Source organism: Triticum dicoccoides, chromosome 1A, assembly GCF_002162155.2.
Source record: "Triticum dicoccoides isolate Atlit2015 ecotype Zavitan chromosome 1A, WEW_v2.0, whole genome shotgun sequence".
Classification (NCBI taxonomy): Eukaryota; Viridiplantae; Streptophyta; class Magnoliopsida; order Poales; family Poaceae; genus Triticum; species Triticum dicoccoides.
Window position 1 is genome coordinate 473,020,724 of NC_041380.1, and position 19,421 is coordinate 473,040,144.

At 45.0% G+C, this 19,421-nt stretch overlaps 1 protein-coding gene across 1 annotated transcript; it reads right to left on the reverse strand.

Annotated features, from left to right (window-relative positions):
- Positions 1 to 1,984: 1,984 nt before the first annotated feature.
- On the reverse strand, positions 1,985 to 7,384 carry LOC119280096. The gene is made up of 7 exons (XM_037561075.1): positions 5,670 to 7,384; positions 4,814 to 4,869; positions 4,352 to 4,627; positions 3,854 to 4,090; positions 3,597 to 3,716; positions 3,346 to 3,474; positions 1,985 to 2,373 (listed from the first exon to the last, which is right to left on the reverse strand). Exons 1-7 carry the CDS (start codon positions 7,300 to 7,302, stop codon positions 2,353 to 2,355), a joined length of 2,472 nt encoding a protein of 823 aa, XP_037416972.1. The 5' UTR covers positions 7,303 to 7,384; the 3' UTR covers positions 1,985 to 2,352.
- Between the last annotated feature and the right edge of the window lie 12,037 nt (positions 7,385 to 19,421).

The following is a 19,421-nucleotide window of genomic DNA, read 5'->3' on the forward strand; positions in this document are numbered from 1 at the left end:
GAATCGGGGACGCGAATATAAAATAGGCCCAAGCTGATCTGACGTCGACAGTGGGCGACGATCTCCTTGGTGGTCTTGGACCGGTCGGCCGCCCACACCGCCGCGAGCTCCTCGTCGGCGAGTACACAGTACGATGCCACCAGCGTCTTGGCGAAAGACGCCAAGCACAACACTCGGCGCCGCTTGGCCGCACTGAGGAATTTCGATCCCCCAGACGATGAAGACGACACATTGTGCTACCCACCACCCATCTCTTAGTACTCCAGGAGGGAGCGCGGTTGCGATGGGGACGGTCGTCGGTTCTGCTTGACGCCAACCAAACACCACTAGGTGTCAGGGTGGCACTGCGATGGGACGACTGCCACTCCTGCTTGACAATGGTCAGACGCCACTAGGTGTCAAGATGGCGTTGCGTCTAGGACGGCGGCTCCTGGGGCCGCGCCGAGGTATGTACAAATCTCAGCCTCTAGCTGCTCCTCAAGGTGGAGGGGCGAAGTAGCCTCTTTGGACAACCGCACCATGAATGTGATAGTTGGATACTTGGATCAGCCACCCTCAATGGCAAAACCTCGGTGCCAGGAAGGGGTTTTGGATGGGACCGGGGTGTCGCACACCGATGCGGCGGCGGATGTCCAGACTCGGGCGCTGCTAGGTCTCGCTTATTGCGAGTCCAAAGCTAGCGTTGCCTATAGCATGCTTTCGCATGGGCGTGCCGTAGTGCGCCAGCATAGCTAGCGTTGGTTGATGCTCGTACATGTGACGCGGTGAGGTGACTTTTCTCCTTTTTTCACTTTTGTTTATATCTTGAAATATCCTAAACATGTATTTTTCAAATATTACTTAAATTTTTATGAGTGTTTGATGCTCATTTAAAAAGTGTTCTTGCAATGTCAAAATTTTGTTCACACAATTTTCAAAAATTGCTCGTGACATTTAAAATATTGTCATTATATATATTTCAAATGTTCACGAAAATGGAAATGTGTGTTCGTGTAATTTGTAAAAATGTTTGTACAATTCAAAAAAATTGTAATGGCATTTGAAAACGTTCATGTTTTTAAAGATATGTTTCATGACATTTAAAAAGGTGTTTATGAAACCTGCAAAATTATTCACGTATTTAAAAAAACATAGCATATAATATTTTTTGTTCCGTGACACTTTAAGAAAATATTTTAACACTTAACAAATATTTACTTGTTTTTAAAAAATTGTTCATGGTGTTTTTGTAAAATGTTCAGTCATGTGTTTAGAAATGTTCACTGTTTATTTAAAAAAGTTTGATGTGCATTTAAAAAAAATTCAACATATATTTGTATAAATATTCAAAATGTATTTAAAGAAATGCTCAAATCTAACAAAAATTCAATTTGATGCAAAAAATGTGCAATGTGCATTTGAAAAAAATCGACATGTATTTGAAAAAACAGAAAAAAAAACAGAAATAAATATAAGACGAAAATAAAAACGATAGAGAAAAACACAAAGAAAAAAGAACCCGCGTAGAACCTTCCCAAAACCAGAGGAAGGAACCAGTCCTCAGAAGCTTCTCAAAACCACTCGCTGCACCCTGTTGGGCCGGCTTATTCACCGCTTCAGGCGAGCGTTGCATGCAAGACCTAGCATCTGTGTCCAGATTCCCCTAGTGTGTAAAATGGGTGGCACATTGGAAGCCTAAAAGTGTCTAAACCGGTCAAGACATATTCCCTCTGTCCGGAAATACTTGTCCTAAAAATGGATAAAATGAATATATAATACTTGTCCAAAAAGTGAATAAAATGAATGTATCTATAGCTAAAATAAGTCTAGATACAACTATTTTTAGGACAAGTATTTCCGAACGGAGGGAGTATAAAGGAGGATGTTTGGTGAGTCCCGTTGGAGATGCTCTTATATCGCATTTGGATGATGACGATGGTTGTACATGTTAGGCAGGGATAAACCTTTATTAATTTTATTTTTTTGAGGTAAAGATAAGCCTTCATTGGGCACACGGACATAGTCACTTAAAATTTCAACCCATATAGCATCCAAGCTCAGACTTAATCACTTAAAATTCAACCCATAATCTTTAGCAATTTTAGAAAGTAGCACACCCAAACACTATGCCCTGCCTATAGCGGATTATAACAGATAATTATGCCTATAGCGGCTAATTGTTTAAGTTACAAATACCTAATCTAGCTTGCATTTCCCTTCAAACTTTTACCATACAGGTGTATCATAGTTCATCAGAATGGTGATAAGTTATGTTTCCATGTGTATTTCTTCATCACGCTCGCTGTAGAGTGAGCTATTCACAATATATATAGGGCCATGGAGTAACAAATGGTAAGCGACTCCTGATTTGGTCTAAGAACCCTTGTCGTAAACCTGATGAAATATGAAAAGCAGCAGCTTTTAGTTGTTTATAAGCTTTAAAGTGTACCAGAATGCTCGTTCCATTTATGTACCATGAAATTATAAACAGATAGAAGTACAATATCAAGCATGCACTGATCATTCATTTCTAGAAACCGAACTCTGGGTTTTGTATTTGACATGGAAGTTGATGAGAAGTTATTGTTTCCCTAGAGGAAAAGTTAGTGGCTAGCATTGTGCAAGTAATAAGTGTTGTGGATTGGCCTGTACAAAGTAACAATGTAAAATAAGTGATGCAACAAACATTAAAGTTTACACATGTAAAATGGCTCCTAGCATGTGCTGTTGGGATGACCAGTAAATTCATACATGTCAGACAATTTCAAAAGCAATTACAGATGTAAATGTTTGCATAATTTACTTGGGGAAAACTAGCATTTTCGCACTCTAGACGAAGACCAAATTTCAGGGTTCTACAGTGCAGTTTGTTAACACTAAACCTTTTCTTACACAAGAATCAAGATGCAAAACTGAAACTTCTTCCAAGAAATTGCACAATCACATAAAGGACTCAAAAAATTATACTCCCTCCATTCCAAAATATAGTGCGCCCGCGCTTCCCGAGGTCCAACTTTGACCATAAATTTAACCAACGAGACCAACTGCGGCGGGAGAAAAAATTATATAATTGAAAACTTCATTCGAATACGAATTCACTGATATAATTTTTGCTCCCGCCGCAATCGGTCTTGGCAGTTAAATTTACGGTCAAAGTTGAAGCACGTGGATAGAGGAAGCACTACATTGTGGAATGGAGGGAGTATGTAACTTTAAAGAAAAAATATAACAAGTGGAACATAAGCATTTTTTCACCAGGGAGCACGTTCTCTTGAGTGCACCTTTAAATTACTCTAGAACAAGAAGCTAGAATAAAATGCAAAGGAAATGATGTATGAATGTATAACAAAGGGGAATCATATATACCTTAATTTCCCTGTTAGAGAGTCCTACTATCAGCTTTTCATTCCAGTACAATATTGAAGTTACAATTGAATCACAAGAGATGGAAGCGACATCTCTGATTTCCAACTCTGACTCGTCTTCTAATAACTCCTATAGAAGAATTGACCAAAAATAAAAATGCAAGGCAACAAATAATATGTTAGCAATGGAGAAGCTTCAAGGCCATTTCTGAAAAGCTCTAAGGGCACCAAATATGTGTCAGAAATACAGACCTGAATATTTATGGCTTTATTCAATCCACCGGTATATAGCCATTTACCGTTCAATTTAACAGCGTAAATAGAAGCATTTTGAAGTTTCTCTGACTTAACGAGGACATCATCCTTCCAAATCTGATTTATAAAATAACCATAATTTAGCATGTGATTATTCCAAAAAAAAAAATGTGTTACAAACGACTGTAAGCAAACATTATAACACAACATGCAGTTAATCTATAACACGATTCATGATTGAGATATAGTGAAACCTTCAAACAGCCATTTTCATATGATGAAACAACAAAATTAGCTTCTGTTGAAATTGACAACACAGGGGCTATGCTTCCCGGTGCATCATCTTCAAGTACAGACAACGGGCTGTGATCAGTAAGCCACCATGATCGGATACTACCATCCCAACTTCCACTGTAAAGAATACCGCTAGCAACTGCAAGGCAAGACACGGTTGACTTGTGGCCTGTCATAGTGCATCCAAGTGAATAATCCTGCCAAAGAGAGATTGTGAATTAATTCCTAACATTCTTAAATTGCCAAAATGGTTTGGCAGATTAAACAGCTTTATGAATGCCAGAAGATACAGGCTCATTATTCAGACAAAGACTAGATGATCCAATAGAAAAGGAAACCATTTTGCAGTCTAAATGCAGAACAAACCTTAGTCCCATTGTCTATACTTTTAATACAGCCCAACTAACCACCCTGTTTCAACATGGCACTGAAAAAGCAAGTCAGCTTAGCATCTTTACCTCCAGAGACCAAGCTTTAATAGATTTGTCTCTACTGCCAGTATAAAGATAACCAGTTCCAGACACAGCCAAGCAGTGGACACCCCGGTAGATCCAATCATTAGTTTCATACCATTTATTTAATGGTTCTTGCTTGAGAGAGGTACCAACACGCCAGACAAAAATTCCACTGCCACTGTCTCCACTTATACAAAGAGACTGGTTATCATTGTCAACAACAACAATTGCTGTGATTTTGTGCTCATGGCCCTTTAAAGTCTGCACATGAGAGAAGTCCTGTAGAAGCAAGTCAAGTCAGAAAAGATGGGCCACGGAAAGGTTATGTGTTTTATGGTAATGGATGTGTTTGCTGTATGCCACTGTGATTTCTCATTCCGGGAAAAGCGTGTTATTTGTTTCAAGAATGCAACTCACACAATTAACAGCTCACCAAGAGAAAAGGGTACACCGACAGTTTCATACCTGCAGTGACCATACATTGATTGTTTTGTCGTAGGAAGAACTAAACAAAAATCCCCCTGCAATACAGTAAAGATTCATCAACACCAATTACTTGAGTCATAATTCTGGTCAAAGGCATTAGGAAGATCCACTAGTATGGTAAGGCAAGCGATGGCCATGGAGAGAAACCAAATAACATAGCACAACAGATAAAAACATAGTAAAACACTAGTAAGTAAGACGTCAAACTATGAAGTGAGATATCTAGCAGAACTGCAAAATACTCCCTCCGTTCACAAATATAAGATGTTTTGGATATTTCAGTATGGACTACATACAGACTGAAATGAGTGAACAAACACACTAAAACATGTCTACATACATCCAATTCACAAAAAAGTTAGAATGTCTTATATTTGTAAACGAAGGGAGTAATAGAAAGGTCAAATTATGCATTTCATTTTGGTTTTGGCATAAAATGAACATAAAAAACTCAGCAAAAAAATTTATTAGATGTATTTCTCAACACTACACTATGGAATTTCAAGTTATAATCTATGTCCAAAGAAATGAAAATGATAAAATAAATCTGAAAAATGACATAATAACAGAGAACAGAAACAGACCAAAATGGAGGTTTCATTCAAAGAATTATACACTGTTTTCTTCTAACACATTTTGAGTTTCAAGTTGAAATTTTGAAGGGTACTATAACACTCCATAGACCTAATTATCATTTCTTTCCAGAATTTTTCATATTGCATCGGTCCCCAGATCAAAATGTTTTGCATGATTGTACTAAATTATGGCATGACAGGATATGCCTCCAATAATGAAACAGTGTATTACGTACACAGCACACTGGCCATGTTTATACCTCCAATGGCTAATCCTGTGACGCAGTCACGGTGAGCAAGCAGAGTTGAAGATTTAAACACTCCATTACGCTGTGGCTCATCTGTTCCTGCTGTGCAAACAGACTCATCGTTTGAGCAACCACAATTGCTTTCATCATCTGGAGTTGAATTTTTGTCATCAGAATCTTGAGAGGGCTGCACTATTTCATCTGACTCAACAGCTTGGGCGGAGCACATTGAGGACAACTCCCCGAGGAGCAAACACCTAAAACTTTTCTGAGCTACAATATCATCAGCAGGAGCCAAAGCATCAGCACCAGGTTTCATCTGTGAGCCTCTGATACATTTCCAAACATCAGCAATCTCTGGGCGGCATTCTGGTTCATAGCTCAGGCATAACGCTGTAGTTGCAGCCAATGGTTCTAACTGTGTACCAACCAATGCAGCGTCAAGCCTCGCAAGCACTTCCTTCTGCCAATCATCATATGATCCATCAGTATTCCACCCCGCCGCAAGCCGCTCCTCTCCAGTAACAAGCGCCGCCAATATACAACCCAGCAACCAAACATCTGAATTACGCCCTATCAAGCCATTGAAATCATGACTCCTCGTCCTTGTGGCGTCCCTCAGAATTGCTGTCATCTCGGGAGCAACCAAAGCACCGTCCATGGACAAGCAAACCCCTGCCCGGACTCCACGGCACAAGGCCAGTACCTCATTCAAGTCGAGCAGGCAGCGCCCAAAGTGATCAAGGCGGAAGCAGTCCAGCCGGAGGCAACCCAGCACCAGCCCCTCGCCGTGCAATCCCATGAGCGCTTCACACACCTCCATTCCAAGAGCTCCAACCCGAGCCACAGTTTCCAGCTCGTCGCTCCTGTCATTCAGCAAGGGGGGAACTCCCGGCGTGTGCCGTTCAGAGACCAGCCACAGCGTTGCCGCATCGGGGCCCATCCAGGCGCCGTAAACCCTGCACACCCGCCGCGCCAGTCGCGTGGAGGCGGCCACCAAATCGACCATCTCCTCCCTGGCGGCGCTGCTCAGCGCGTCGATCGCGGCGATGACCCGCGCGGCGTGGCTGGGCCGGTAGAACGCGGCCTCCTGCGTCGGCGCCCCGCCGGCGGGAGCGTCGATCGGGAGGAGGCTTACGGGGTGACCCCGCGAGCAGAACCAGGGGGCTCCCAGGTCGCAGGCGATCGACCCGAGCGCGAGGCCGGCGGGAGGGTGGCCGGGCGGCGAGGAGTGTAGCGGGGAGGCGGACTCGGGGAGGATGGCGTGTCGGAAGCGGGCGAGGAGGCGCGAGTGGGCGGCGTGGAGCGGGAGAGGGAGGGGTCGAGCCGCGGAGGCGGCGCCGGCGGTGCGGGGCGGGGAAGGGTTGGGGAGGGAGGGGAGGAGTGAGAGGAGGGCGAGGTTCTTGGGGAGGGAGGAGGGGCCGAGGGCCCGGGAGAAGGGGACGCACTGGGAGCAGAGCGGGCAGCGGAGGGACGAGGCCGCGGCCGACGCGGAGGCCGGCGGGAGGGAGGAGATGCAGGAGCCGCAGAGGGAGTGGCCGCACGGGAGGACGCGCGGCACGACGGAGGAGTCGTCGAAGGGGGAGAGGCACACCGGGCACTCGGGCGGCTCCGCGTCTGGCGGCGGCGGCGCGGCGCTCGCCATGGCCGTCGCTTCGGCTCGGCTTCGGCTTCCGCTGGGGCAGAGGGTGCCTCGAGGGAGGAGGCGGGGCCGGCCGGCGACTCGGAGTAGTTCGTTTATCGACCGTGCCCGAGGATGACGTGTCGCGCCATAGTATGGACCGTGCGGCTGCACAACAACGCGACGAATTTCGTAGGAGTCGCCAAAGCCTGAAGAGTTCAGTTCCGGCGGGCTGGAATTTTCTTAACATCGGTAAATGTTAACGCCCATACGTGTGGGCGTTTGCATCTTGCCCATACGTGTGGATTCGCGTCCGTTCGTGAGCGCATAAATTTTGGCATATTTTTAGTGCCACGTAGGACTGGTCTGATGTGTGGGCGTTTAGCCGGTCGCCCACACGGCCGTTTCACCACACAGGAGGGGCTGGTGTGTGGGCGTACAGCAGTTTGCCCACACGTCACTTTGCACGCACACACAAAGGCTAGTGTGTGGACATTTGTCATCTCGCCCGCACGCCCGTGTCCTCTCCCACACCCAAGCTGCTAGTTGCCATGTGTTTTGCAGCGCACATGGCAACTGCCCCTAGTGTGCTTTATGAGCAGGTGGCATCTCTTTCTTTTTACCCGAGTTTGCCATGTGTTTTGCAGGATACACGGCAACTGCCTAGTGCGCACGTAAGCAGATGGCAACTCTCTTTTACCGAGTTGCCATATGTTTTTACATGTTACATGGCAACTGCTCTAACGTGCATGTACATGGCAACTGCCCTAACGTGCACGTAAGCAGCAGGTGAATAGGCGATTTTTATGAAAATCTTCAGAACATAGAAGTTTTGAAGACAAACGATAAAATTAAACCTATTACCATGCAGCGGAATGTAGACTACACTAGGCAAACCATAGTCAAGTATTCAATGAAGTGAAAGCACAAAGACTAATAGCAGCTAGGTAGTAAGGATCGGGTAAGAGGATATTGTGAAGCCAAACAGAACACGTAATCACTCAGTGAAGACAAATGATAGTACAAACATACAATGACTTCACAAGGAGTAACAGTAAGTAAAGGGAAGTGAAGATGAAACCAGTGACTCATTGAAGACAATGATTTGTTGGACCAGTTCCAGTTGCTGTGACAACTGTACGTCTGGTTGGAGCGGCTAGGTATTTAAACCTTAGGACACACAGTCCCGGACACCCGGTCCTGAACACGCAGCTCAGGACACCCAGTCCTCACCGTATTCTCCTTGAGCTAAGGTCACATAGACCTCGCCCAACCACTCTGGTAAGTCTTCAAGGTAGACTCCCAAACCTTCACAGACTTCGTTCACCGGTAATCCACAATGTCTCTTGAAAGCTCAGAACGCGACGCCTAACCGGCTGGAGGATGCACAGTTCTCAAGTGTAATAAGTCTTCAGATCACACAGACAAGAAGACTTAAGTGAGCCCAATTCTCTCTGGCTCTGGTGGTTAGGGCTTTATCCTCGCAAGGAATTCTCTCTCAAAGGCTTCGAGGTGGGTTGCTCTCAAACGACAAAAGCCGTACTTTCAATCTGAGCAGCCAACCGTTTATGGTTGTAGGGGGTGGGCTATTTATAGCCACTTGGCAACCCGACCTGATTTGTTCGAAATGACCATGGGTCACTAAGGAATTGACACGTGTTCCAACGATCAGATTTCAAACTCACACGGCAACTTTACTTGGGCTACAAGCAAAGCTGACTTGTCCGACTCTGGACAAGATTTGCTCTCATAGTCTTCACTCGAAGACATAGATTTTTGGTTTAGGCATCACTTCAGTCATTCTGACTGGTTCTCTTGGACCCCACTTAACAGTACGGTGGTTCCTATGACTCAACATAAAAGAAAAAGAACTACGAAAGATCTAAGTCTTCGAGCTCCATAGGCTTCATATAGTGTCTTCTCTTGTCATAGTCTTCAATGTGAATATCTTTATATACCACCTTTGACTTCAATGTCTTCATGCAGTTTTAGGGGTCATCTCTGGTAGTAAAACCGAATCAATGAGGGACTTCTACCTGTGTTATCCTGCAATTCTCACAAACACATTAGTCCCTCAACTAGGTTTGTCGTCAATACTCCAAAACCAACTAGGGGTGGCACTAGATGCACTTACAATCTCCCCCTTTTTGGTGATTGATGACAAACTAGTTGAAGTTTTCAACGGGGAATATAATCTGTGAAACTGTAAAGGATAAGGAATTGTCTTCATAAGTTGCAAGGGCTCCCCCTGAAGATGTGCATATAAGTTAATTTGCTTTTTGGAATGCAAATGCACATGGCAGGTTGTACTTGTGGAGATCCACTTCAACTTATGATGACAATCCACTATGCATGTGAAAGTATGTGAAGAAAATGACATGCATAATGGAAAATGGACGTCTGCAGAATGAGCTAAGTGCGGAATTTATCGTCGCACATGCGGAATTTATCTTCGCAAAACAAGGTGGCAAATAAGTAGCAGACGACCATCTAGTTTAAGTGTTACAACTCATAAGAACCAAATGTATCAAAAATGAGAGTTGTAAGCATGAAGCAAAATATAAAGCACCCGCCCATATGGACCCGCTTGAAGACTATCAATCTCATATGCTTCTCCCCCTTTTGTCAGTAATGACCAAAAAGGTTTGAAGACATAGAGCCTCTACTCGTTCCCATGAGGAGTAGGTGAAGTAGCAGGGTTGTTGGTATTGTTTGGCGGTGCTGAAGAGCTTGGAGGTGCTGAAGGAGGTGGCGGTGAAGTAGCATCGTCTTCTTCCTCAATAATTCTGGCAGTCACTGTGGCAGCAGAGGAAGAGAATTCAGAGTCTTCAAGGGATGGAGTTCCTAGCAGCACAGCCCTTCGAGGAGGTGTGGAGTCAAACTTGAATCTCTCAGTGAAGCCATCCTCTTGAAGATCAGCTTCAGAACACATCATCGTGAGCCATTTCCATGTGCGGCGACAGGTTTCATGGGCAATGAAAGCATTTTTGGTGGCAAGATTGCGAACGCGATTAACTTTCACCAAGAGGCTTTTCATCTGACGCTTCAGCCAGTCATGATGCCTATCCTGTTTCTGATGTAGAGCCACAAGAAGCTCTTGGTCGTTGAGAACATGAGTGCGCTTCTTGGGTCTTGGAGCAGTGGCACTGTCAGTGGCTTCAGTGGAAGCAGGGTGTGGTGCACGTGTAGTGCCAGCCAAAGGATACACCCGAGAAACTGCTTCAACGCCTTCAACGTTCTGAGTAAAACTCTGATGTTCTGCATTCTGAAGACTTAGAGGTTGCTTGGCAGGCTCAGAATATATGGCTTCAGTAGACATGTCCACGTCAGGCAAGAAGATCCGATGGTTGCGGGCTGAGGGCTGATACGAGATGGCGGAGTGTAGCTTGATCAGCCGCATGACCCAAGGGGCGTAGAACTTCAAACCAAATAGATCAATGCCTGATGCAGCAAGTTGGCGTATGAAGGAGTCATGTGCATTGAAGCATTTGCCATGGAGTATATAGAAGACCAAAGTCTTCATTGCACCCTGAAGCTTGGCATTTGGAGAGTGCCCTTTGATAGGCCAAAGAGTTCGCCTGATTATGTGATAGATGGTTCTTGGCAGATATCAAGGTCTTCAACGAAGAACTCTGTGGGATAAGCAGCATCTTGGGGCAATGGCTTCATCATGCTAAGCATCTGACTCATATCAGGTTCTGGCCACTGAAAGATGCTCTCAATAGCTTCAGTATGCAGCTGACAGCCTTGCTCGAAGAGATCGCCAGGAGTGGGCAAGCCAGTGAGCTCAATGATGTCAAATGCATTGGCTTCGTGATGAACGTTGCCATTCATCCACTCTAGGACCCAAGTCTTCGGATCTCTGTTGTACCCTCTGATGTGAAGTGTGGCATAGAATTGAAGCAGCAGCTCTTCATTCCAGTGCTCTTCGTCAGTAACAAACTGCAGCAGACCCACTTGCTTGAAGCAATCCAACGCTTCTTCTAGACAGGGCAGACCAGCTATAGCTTCAACGTCAAGGCGCTTGTGTGGGAAGATGCGACCTTGGTTATAAAGAACGCAAGAGTAATAGCTTCGCTGAGGATAGCTCCAGAACCGATCAGATGATATCCTTTCCCTTGAGTAGGGGTTCCTGGAGCTATTGAAGAACGTGTTGTCTGCCCTGAAGCCATTGATGTTGAAGGAGCCAGGTGCTGATGCAGGACCTGGAAATCTTGGCAGTCTTGGGATTGGCTTCTGGACTTGAGGCCTGTGCTCAACATGATAGTCGAATTGAGGACTGGCAGCAGACTCAGGAACAGAAGTGGCGGGATCAGTGGCTTCGCTGTCTTCTGATGCCTTTGTTGGGGAGGGCTCCACATTAGCTTCATTGGTGATTGTGACAGCCTCATGATTTTCATCCTCCACTTGACTAGCTGGAGGGTCGGTCACAAGCACATTCTCCTGGAGAACTGCTTCTTGGTGGGACAGGGGAGTGGGATCTTGTGGGACTCCTTCTTCTGCGGCTGATACAACCGGAATGTCTTCAGTAGAGACTTGAGGCCTTGGACTTTTGTGAAGCCTGCGGGACGCAGACGACGTCTGTGGAGTTGGAGTGGGCTGGGCCTCATAGTCTTCTTCCTCTTGTGGGCGATCCGCCCGTGAAGCATCCTGTGCAATTGGCGTCAGTGGACGACCAATGCTGATGAGTTTGCTGTTTTCAAACTGAGGAAGAACTGCACCATCTACTACATTGTCATGATGACCAATGTCTTCAGCAGTGATGGGATCAGCTGCTGGAATGTCTTCAGCTTCATGAGCCTCTGTGGAAGTAGGCTCATGAATTGTTAGTTGTCGTTCAGCTTCAGGATAGACCATAGAAATGGGTTCAACTATCAAGGGCTCTGTGGAAGCAGCCCGAGCTTTCTTGGTCTTCATCTTCTTCTTGGAGGGGGCAGTAGGAGAGGCTTCAGAGTGTTTTCTCTTCCTGGCTTCAGCCTCAGCAGTCCTTGTCTTCTTGAGCTCTGAAGCTGTTGACCGGCTTTTTGGCTTCGAGCCAGTCGGTCTAGTTGGGAAGACAATCAGAACTGCTTCTTGCCTTGGTGCATCAGGTTCAGCCGTAGTAGGCTTCTTCTTCTTCTTTGCGGCCATCCTGGGGTTGATGCCAGGACGCCCAAGTGCCTTGCGCTTCTCAGCCTCATTATAGGCTTGCACACATCTATCAGCCAGAGTCTTCATGCGCTCACGCGAACCCTGAGCTTCTGCACGCTTCTTCACAAAGGCTTCCTTGAGCTCGTGCATCATTGTCTTGAAGTTCTTCACTTCTTGCACGCTGAGTTTGGCCATATGCTTCTTGAACTGAGCCTTTTCATAGTCAATCTTCTGTTTCAGTTCAACAATGCGCTGGGCAATAGCAAGTTCTGAAGCAATGGCGCCTTGGAAGGCGACACTGAGGCCAATGGGTAGCTGCAGATCTTCAAAGCTGATATTTGGCGTGTCAAACCACTCGTCAATGAAGTTGTGGATGATGGTGACATCAAAGAGAGGCAGATCATTGAAGATTTCTACTTATTCTTTGCTCTTGATGAGTTGCTCAAGAGCGTTATCTGCAAGATCTTTATCACTTGACAGATCAATGTCGTCATTGCGTAGAATGGCAACAGCTGTTAGCTCTTGGCCAGTGTGAGGCAGAGGCATCTTGGCCTTCTGGGGCTTGGAGACGCGTGATAAGTCTTCAGACTGCACACTGTCTTCAGGAGGTGCAGTTGCCAGTGGCTTCGCCCTTGAGACTTTTGGTGAAGGGGCAGGTTTGAAGCTTTAGGCTTCTTCAGCTTCTTTGTCTTCAGAGCTGCAGGAGCTTCTTCTGATTCAGTGTCAGCTGCAGGCTCATTCACTGTAGTCCCTTGAACTAAGATGTAGGTGATGAGGCCTTCAAGGTTGGCGAAAAGACCGATGACATTGGGTTCAGCATCTCGTGTGCCATCTGCCCTTAGTGCTGATGGACCAGGGTTGAAGTCTAACCCAAAAGTCTTCTTGTTCTGCTTCGCTGAGTTCTGAGCAAACTGGAAGTTGTGCTTGAACAGATTGTCGTCACGACACCATAGCAGTGACGACGAGCATGCATCAGCAGGCTGTGGTCCATGGACCATGCATGGATAGAAGCCTTGAGCAATGGCTTCATCTCTGGACCTGGGTAGAAGATTCTTGAATAGGATGTCTCCCCACGGTCCCTTGATGGCGTTTTTCTCAACATACTTCTGGGTCACAAATCTGTATTTGAACCATTGTTCTGCCCAATATCTTTGAATCCATTGGATTCGGGTCTTGCGCTGACTGTAATCCTCTTCAGGATCTGTCTTGTACATTTCTGAGAGTTCATCTGGCAGATCTCTGGAGGTCTCACTACGACGCTTTCTGCCACCCTTCCTTGCTACTTTCTCTGATGCCATAAACTTTAACTTGAAAGGCTTCAAGACGTTCAAAGGCTTCAAAGGTTTTCATTTGCTGGACCAACAGGAACTGGCTTCGGGAGAATTTATGTGATGCTGTAAGAATTCTGCAAATGAATGCAGACTATGAGAACCAAAGGATTCTCCCACGGAGATGTACCAGTGACAGCATTAAGGTGCGAGGGAAGGGGAAGAGGTCATATGAATTCTCAGAAGATTTTGAAGATAAATCAGTTTAGAAGACATTGACCTCATCGTGCGAAGACATTCACTCATAGATAAGGAGTTGGTTCCAGATTTGTACGAATCTACGGATCAGTACAAGTGAGGAATCTAACTACTTTGTGAAGCATAAGTGAATATACTAGGCATGTTATGAGATGCAGTATGAAGGAGATCCAACTTGTGTGAATAGAAACTGCTTGTGGTAGAAAGTGATAAAGCTATAGGATCAAAGGGGCCGTAAAAAGGAGGTTTTATTTACCACACGAAGAACTGCTAGACGGAGTGGAAGAGGAGGCCGAGCAGTTCGATCGTCCGTGCCCTAACTTGGCGACGAAGGACACCTACAGCGACGGCGGAGAAGACGATGTCCGCGGTCGGCGTGAAGACGGCGTCGGAGAGGTTGCGGCAGCGAAGCGCTTCATCGCCGGCATCATCGAGGGCTAGCGGTGGCGCTAGGGTTCGTGCGAGAGTGGAAGAAGAGATAATGACTGTTGTGAGGTGTGTATTTATAGGTACAGGGGCGGCACTGCGTTATTACACAGGTGCCCCTGGCGATTCACATCTGAGGAACACGTGGCCATCATGCAGCATATCGGGGGTTGTTCCACGTCCCACGCACGCCTGGATTGTCGAGTGTTCGTTCCTACTTCTCTGGATTTCATGTGGAGGAATGAGCATTGAAAACGGACTTAATGGTTGTCTCTGTATCTTCTGCTGACAAGGACGCAGAGAAGATATTTGACAGTTTCAATAGAATGCATATGACTTGGAGAGATAGAGTTTGAGATAGAAATCATAGAGAGGTTAGGGTCCGATCACATTCGCTTAGTTCAAAAGATTCAACACGAAGACATAGCTATAAGTGAATGCTGTAGAGAACAGAACACTAGTGTATATATATATATATATATATATATATATATATATATATATATATATATATATAATCAACATAGTGAAGATAATCATGAAAATATGTTGAGATCGAAGCCAAACCAAATATGAAGACATTGCAAGGTAACGCCATGAGTGAAACACTTCAAAATAGAACGTTTGTTGGTGGCGTTACCCACCATATAGGAAGTATTAGACCCAGATACGGCGCACAATTATCGTGGCGCTCCGAAGTCAAATTCCATATTAATGTATTCACACTTAGAATGTATGTCTTCATTGATTGAAGATATACTTTACTTCGTGTGTTGCGCATCTAAGTCATCAATATGCATAAGGGTTAGGATGTGTGTCTGATCACAGGACATTTGAGGATTTCGGGATATTTAGCTCACAACGTAACTTGCAAAACCTCTTCTCATCCAAGGGCTTGGTGAAGATATCTGCCAATTGCTCTTCAGTGTTGACGTGTATGATATCAATGTCTTCCTTCACAACATGATCTCTGAGAAAGTGATGACGAATTTCAATGTGCTTTGTCTTCGAGTACTGAACTGGGTTGTTGGCAATCTTGATGGCGCTTTCATTGTCACAGTATAGTGGCACTTGCTTCAGATGAATGCCATAGTCCTTGAGTGTTTGCTTCATCCACAGAAGCTGAGCGCAGCAAGATCCAGCAGCAATGTATTCAGATTCAGCAGTGGAGAGAGATACACAGTTTTGCTTCTTTGAAGACCAACATACAAGTGATCGTCGCAAAAAGTGACATGTGCCTGATGTAGACTTGCGATCAACTTTGTCACCAGCATAATCAGCATCCGAAAATCCAACCAGATCAAACTCTGAGCCCTTTGGATATCATAATCCTAGAGTTGGGATGTGAGCCAAATATCAAAGAATTCGCTTCACAGCTAAGTGATGCGACTCCTTTGGTGCCGCTTGAAATCGAGCACACATGCAAACACTAAGCATAATATCTGGCCTAGATGCACATAAGTAAAGTAAAGAACCAATCATGAAGCGGTATACCTTTTGATCGAACTCTTTACCATTGTCGTCAGGACCCAGATAATGTTTGGCTGGCATTGGTGTTGTGAAGCCTTTGCAGTCTTGCATACCGAACTTCTTCAGGCAATCTTTGAGATACTTCTCTTCAGATATGAAGATGCCATTGTGTTGTTGTCGTATTTAAAGACCGAGGAAGAACTTCAGCTCCCCCATCATGGACATCTGATATTACTCTTGCATCATATATCCAAACTCTTCACTGTACTTCTGATTGGTGCAGCCAAAGATAATGTCATCCACATATATTTGGCACACAAATAGTTCACCATCATATGTATTCGTGAAAAGAGTGGGATCTAGGGAACCAGGTATGAAGCCTTTGCTCTTCAGGAAGTATTTGAGTGTGTCATACCAGGCCCGAGGGGCTTGTTTGAGGCCATACAGTGCCTTGTTGAGCTTGTATACCATGTCAGGATGTTTTGGATTTTCAAAGCCAGGCGGTTGTGCAACATACTCTTCTTCTTCAATCTTGCATTGAGAAAGGCACTCTTCACATTCATTTGATATAGAAGTATGTTATGATGATTTGCATAGGCCAGCAGTATGCGTATGGCTTCAAGTCTAGCCACAGGAGCAAATGTTTCATCAAAGTTAATGCCTTCCACTTGAGTATATCCTTGAGCAACGAGACGAGCTTTGTTTCTGACAACTTGACCATGCTCATCTTGCTTGTTGCGGTATATCCATTTGGTGCCTATTATATTGTGCTTCCGTGGATCAGGACGCTTAACCAGTTCCCATACATTATTCAGTTCAAACTGTTGAAGCTCTTCTTGCATAGCTTGAATCCATTCAGGTTCCATGAAGGCTTCTTCAACTTTCTTGAGTTCTGTTATTGAGATGAATGCAAAGTGCCCACAGAAATTTGCTAGCTGAGTTGCCCTTGAACGAGTGAGTGGACCAGGTGCATTGATGCTATCAATTATTCTTTCAATCTGCACTTCATTGGCAACGCGAGGATGTACAGGGCGGAGACTTTGCTCTTGCTGTTCATTGTCGTTGTTGGAAGGAATGTCTTCAGGCTGAGCATTGTCTTCACGTTGATCAGGTGCTGAAATGATAAGTTCTTCTTCAGGATGAGCTTCAGAAGGTATAATTTCTCCAGTTCTCATTAGCTTGATTGATTCACTGGATGGAACTTCATCTAGCACATTTGGCAGCTGCTCTTTTTGTGAACCGTTGGTCTCATCGAACCGCACATCCACTGTTTCAACCACTTTGTAATGAAAGAGATTGAAAACTCTGTAGGAGTGCGAATCCTTTCCATATGCAAGCATAAAACCCTCATGTGCTTTTGGTGCAAATTTTGAGGTGTGATGTGGGTCCTTGATCCAGCACCTTGCGCCAAATACTCTGAAGTAACTGACATTTGGCTTCTTGCCAGTAAGGAGCTCATAAGATGTCTTGTTCAGTAGCTTGTGAAGATAAACACGATTGATTGTATGGCATGCAGTATCAATGGCTTCGGGCCAGAATTTTCTTTGGGTCTTGTATTCATCTAGCATCGTTCTGGCCATCTCAATTAGTGTTCTGTTCTTGCGTTCGACGACGCCATTCTGCTGTGGCGTGTACGGGGCTGAGAATTCATGTGTGATGCCCAAGGTATCAAGATATGTATCAAGGCCAGTGTTCTTGAATTCAGTGCCATTGTCACTTCTGATGTGCTTTATCTTGGCGCCAAAATTGTTCATAGCTCGATTGGCGAAGCGTCTGAAGACATCCTGCACTTCAGTCTTGTAAAGGATTATGTGCACCAAGTATATCTAGAATAATCATCAACAATAACGAAGCCATAGAGGCAAGCAGTAGTAGTTAGAGTTGAGTAATGAGTGGGACCGAAAAGATCCATGTGAAGCAGTTCGAAGGGTCGAGTAGTGGTCATGATTGTCTTCGAGGGATGTTTGGCCCTCGTCATCTTCCCTGCTTCACAGGCACCGCATAAGTGGTCTTTCTTGAACTTGACGCCCTCGATGCCTATGACATGCTTCTTCTTCGCAAGGGTGTGGAGGTTCCTCATGCCAGCATGTCCAAGCCTCCGATGCCAGAGCCAGCATTCTGAAGCCTTTGGTAGAAGACATACTGCAAGCTATGGCCCTGCTGAGAAATCTACCACGTACAAATCATCTTTTCGATACTCTTCAAACACTAGAGACTTGTCAGATTCCATTAGTACAAGGCAACGATATTTTCCAAACATTACGATCATGTTCAAATCGCAAAGCATTGAGACAGACATTAAGTTGAAGCCAAGGGATACAACAAGCATGACTTTATCCATGTGTTGATCCCTTGAGATTGCAACTCTACCTAGACCCAATACCTTACTTTTACCAGTGTCAGCAAATGTGATGTGGCTCTTGTCAGATGGACGTAAGGTTGAGTCCATAAGAAGACTTCTTTTGCCAGTCATGTGATTTGTACACCCACTGTCAATAATCCATTCTGAAGACGCTGGTGTCGTACCCTACAGTGCAGTTAGGGGGATAGGCTTCACCAAGAGCATTGTGAAGCAAAAACATTTGACGAACCAGTGGGTTATGAAAGCTTAGATCCATGTTAGGACTAATAGGGAGAGTAGCAAGCGATTCAGGTACGAAGTACATAGTAAGACCATTTGGGCATTTGATCTTGCGCCCTACAAGATGTTTAAGGTCCCCAGCAATAGCGTAAGACGATTTTGGTTTTCTGCTGGAGACCTTTCCCTACAAAAGAGAGTTAAGCTTTCTTAGCCACCCACATCAAGGGCGGATTAGAAGCAATAAGTCTAAGTGCAGCATCTGAGAATTTTGGCTTTGAAGCCTTAGCAAACAGTCTTGCAGGCGGACAATAGTACTCATAAGAATAAGCAGAATTGTTCTTGGTCTTATGAACATGGCGGTTTGATGAACCGCTCTCATATTCATATGCCTGAGTATGGTTTCCCTGCAAAACATTTGTGTTAGTGTGACTCAGGTGAGTCCTCTGTCTGTATGAAGCCTTTGGACCGTATAAAGCCTTTGGTCTGAGGTTTGTCTTCTTCACGTGAGGTGTCATGATGACATTCACAGGAAGACTCTCCAAACACCTTTTCGGAACCCAGATCTTCTTCATAGGCGGTTCATTCCTGCAGTTAGTACCAATATACCTGGCAAATACTTCACCATTCTGATTCTTAAACAGTATATAGTTTGCATCAAAGGATTCATCAATGACAACGGGGTTAGCACAAGTGAAGCCAGATAGATTGGATGGATCTGCTGAAGGTTTCTTTGCAGTAACCCACATGGTTTTGGGGTACTGCTCAGGTTTCCAGTAAGAGCCATCTGCATTCATTTTCCTTACGAACCCTACACCCTCTTTCCTAGGGTTTCGGTTCAGAATCTGCTTTTTCAGGACATCACATAGTGTCTGATGCCCTTTAAGACTTTTGTACATCCCTGTTTCAAGCAATGTCTTCAACCTAGCATTCTCATCAGCAATAGCGGTGGTATCCTCAGCAGAGGGGTTAGTTACCACATCAACAGTTGAAGATATTGCAACAACAGTAGC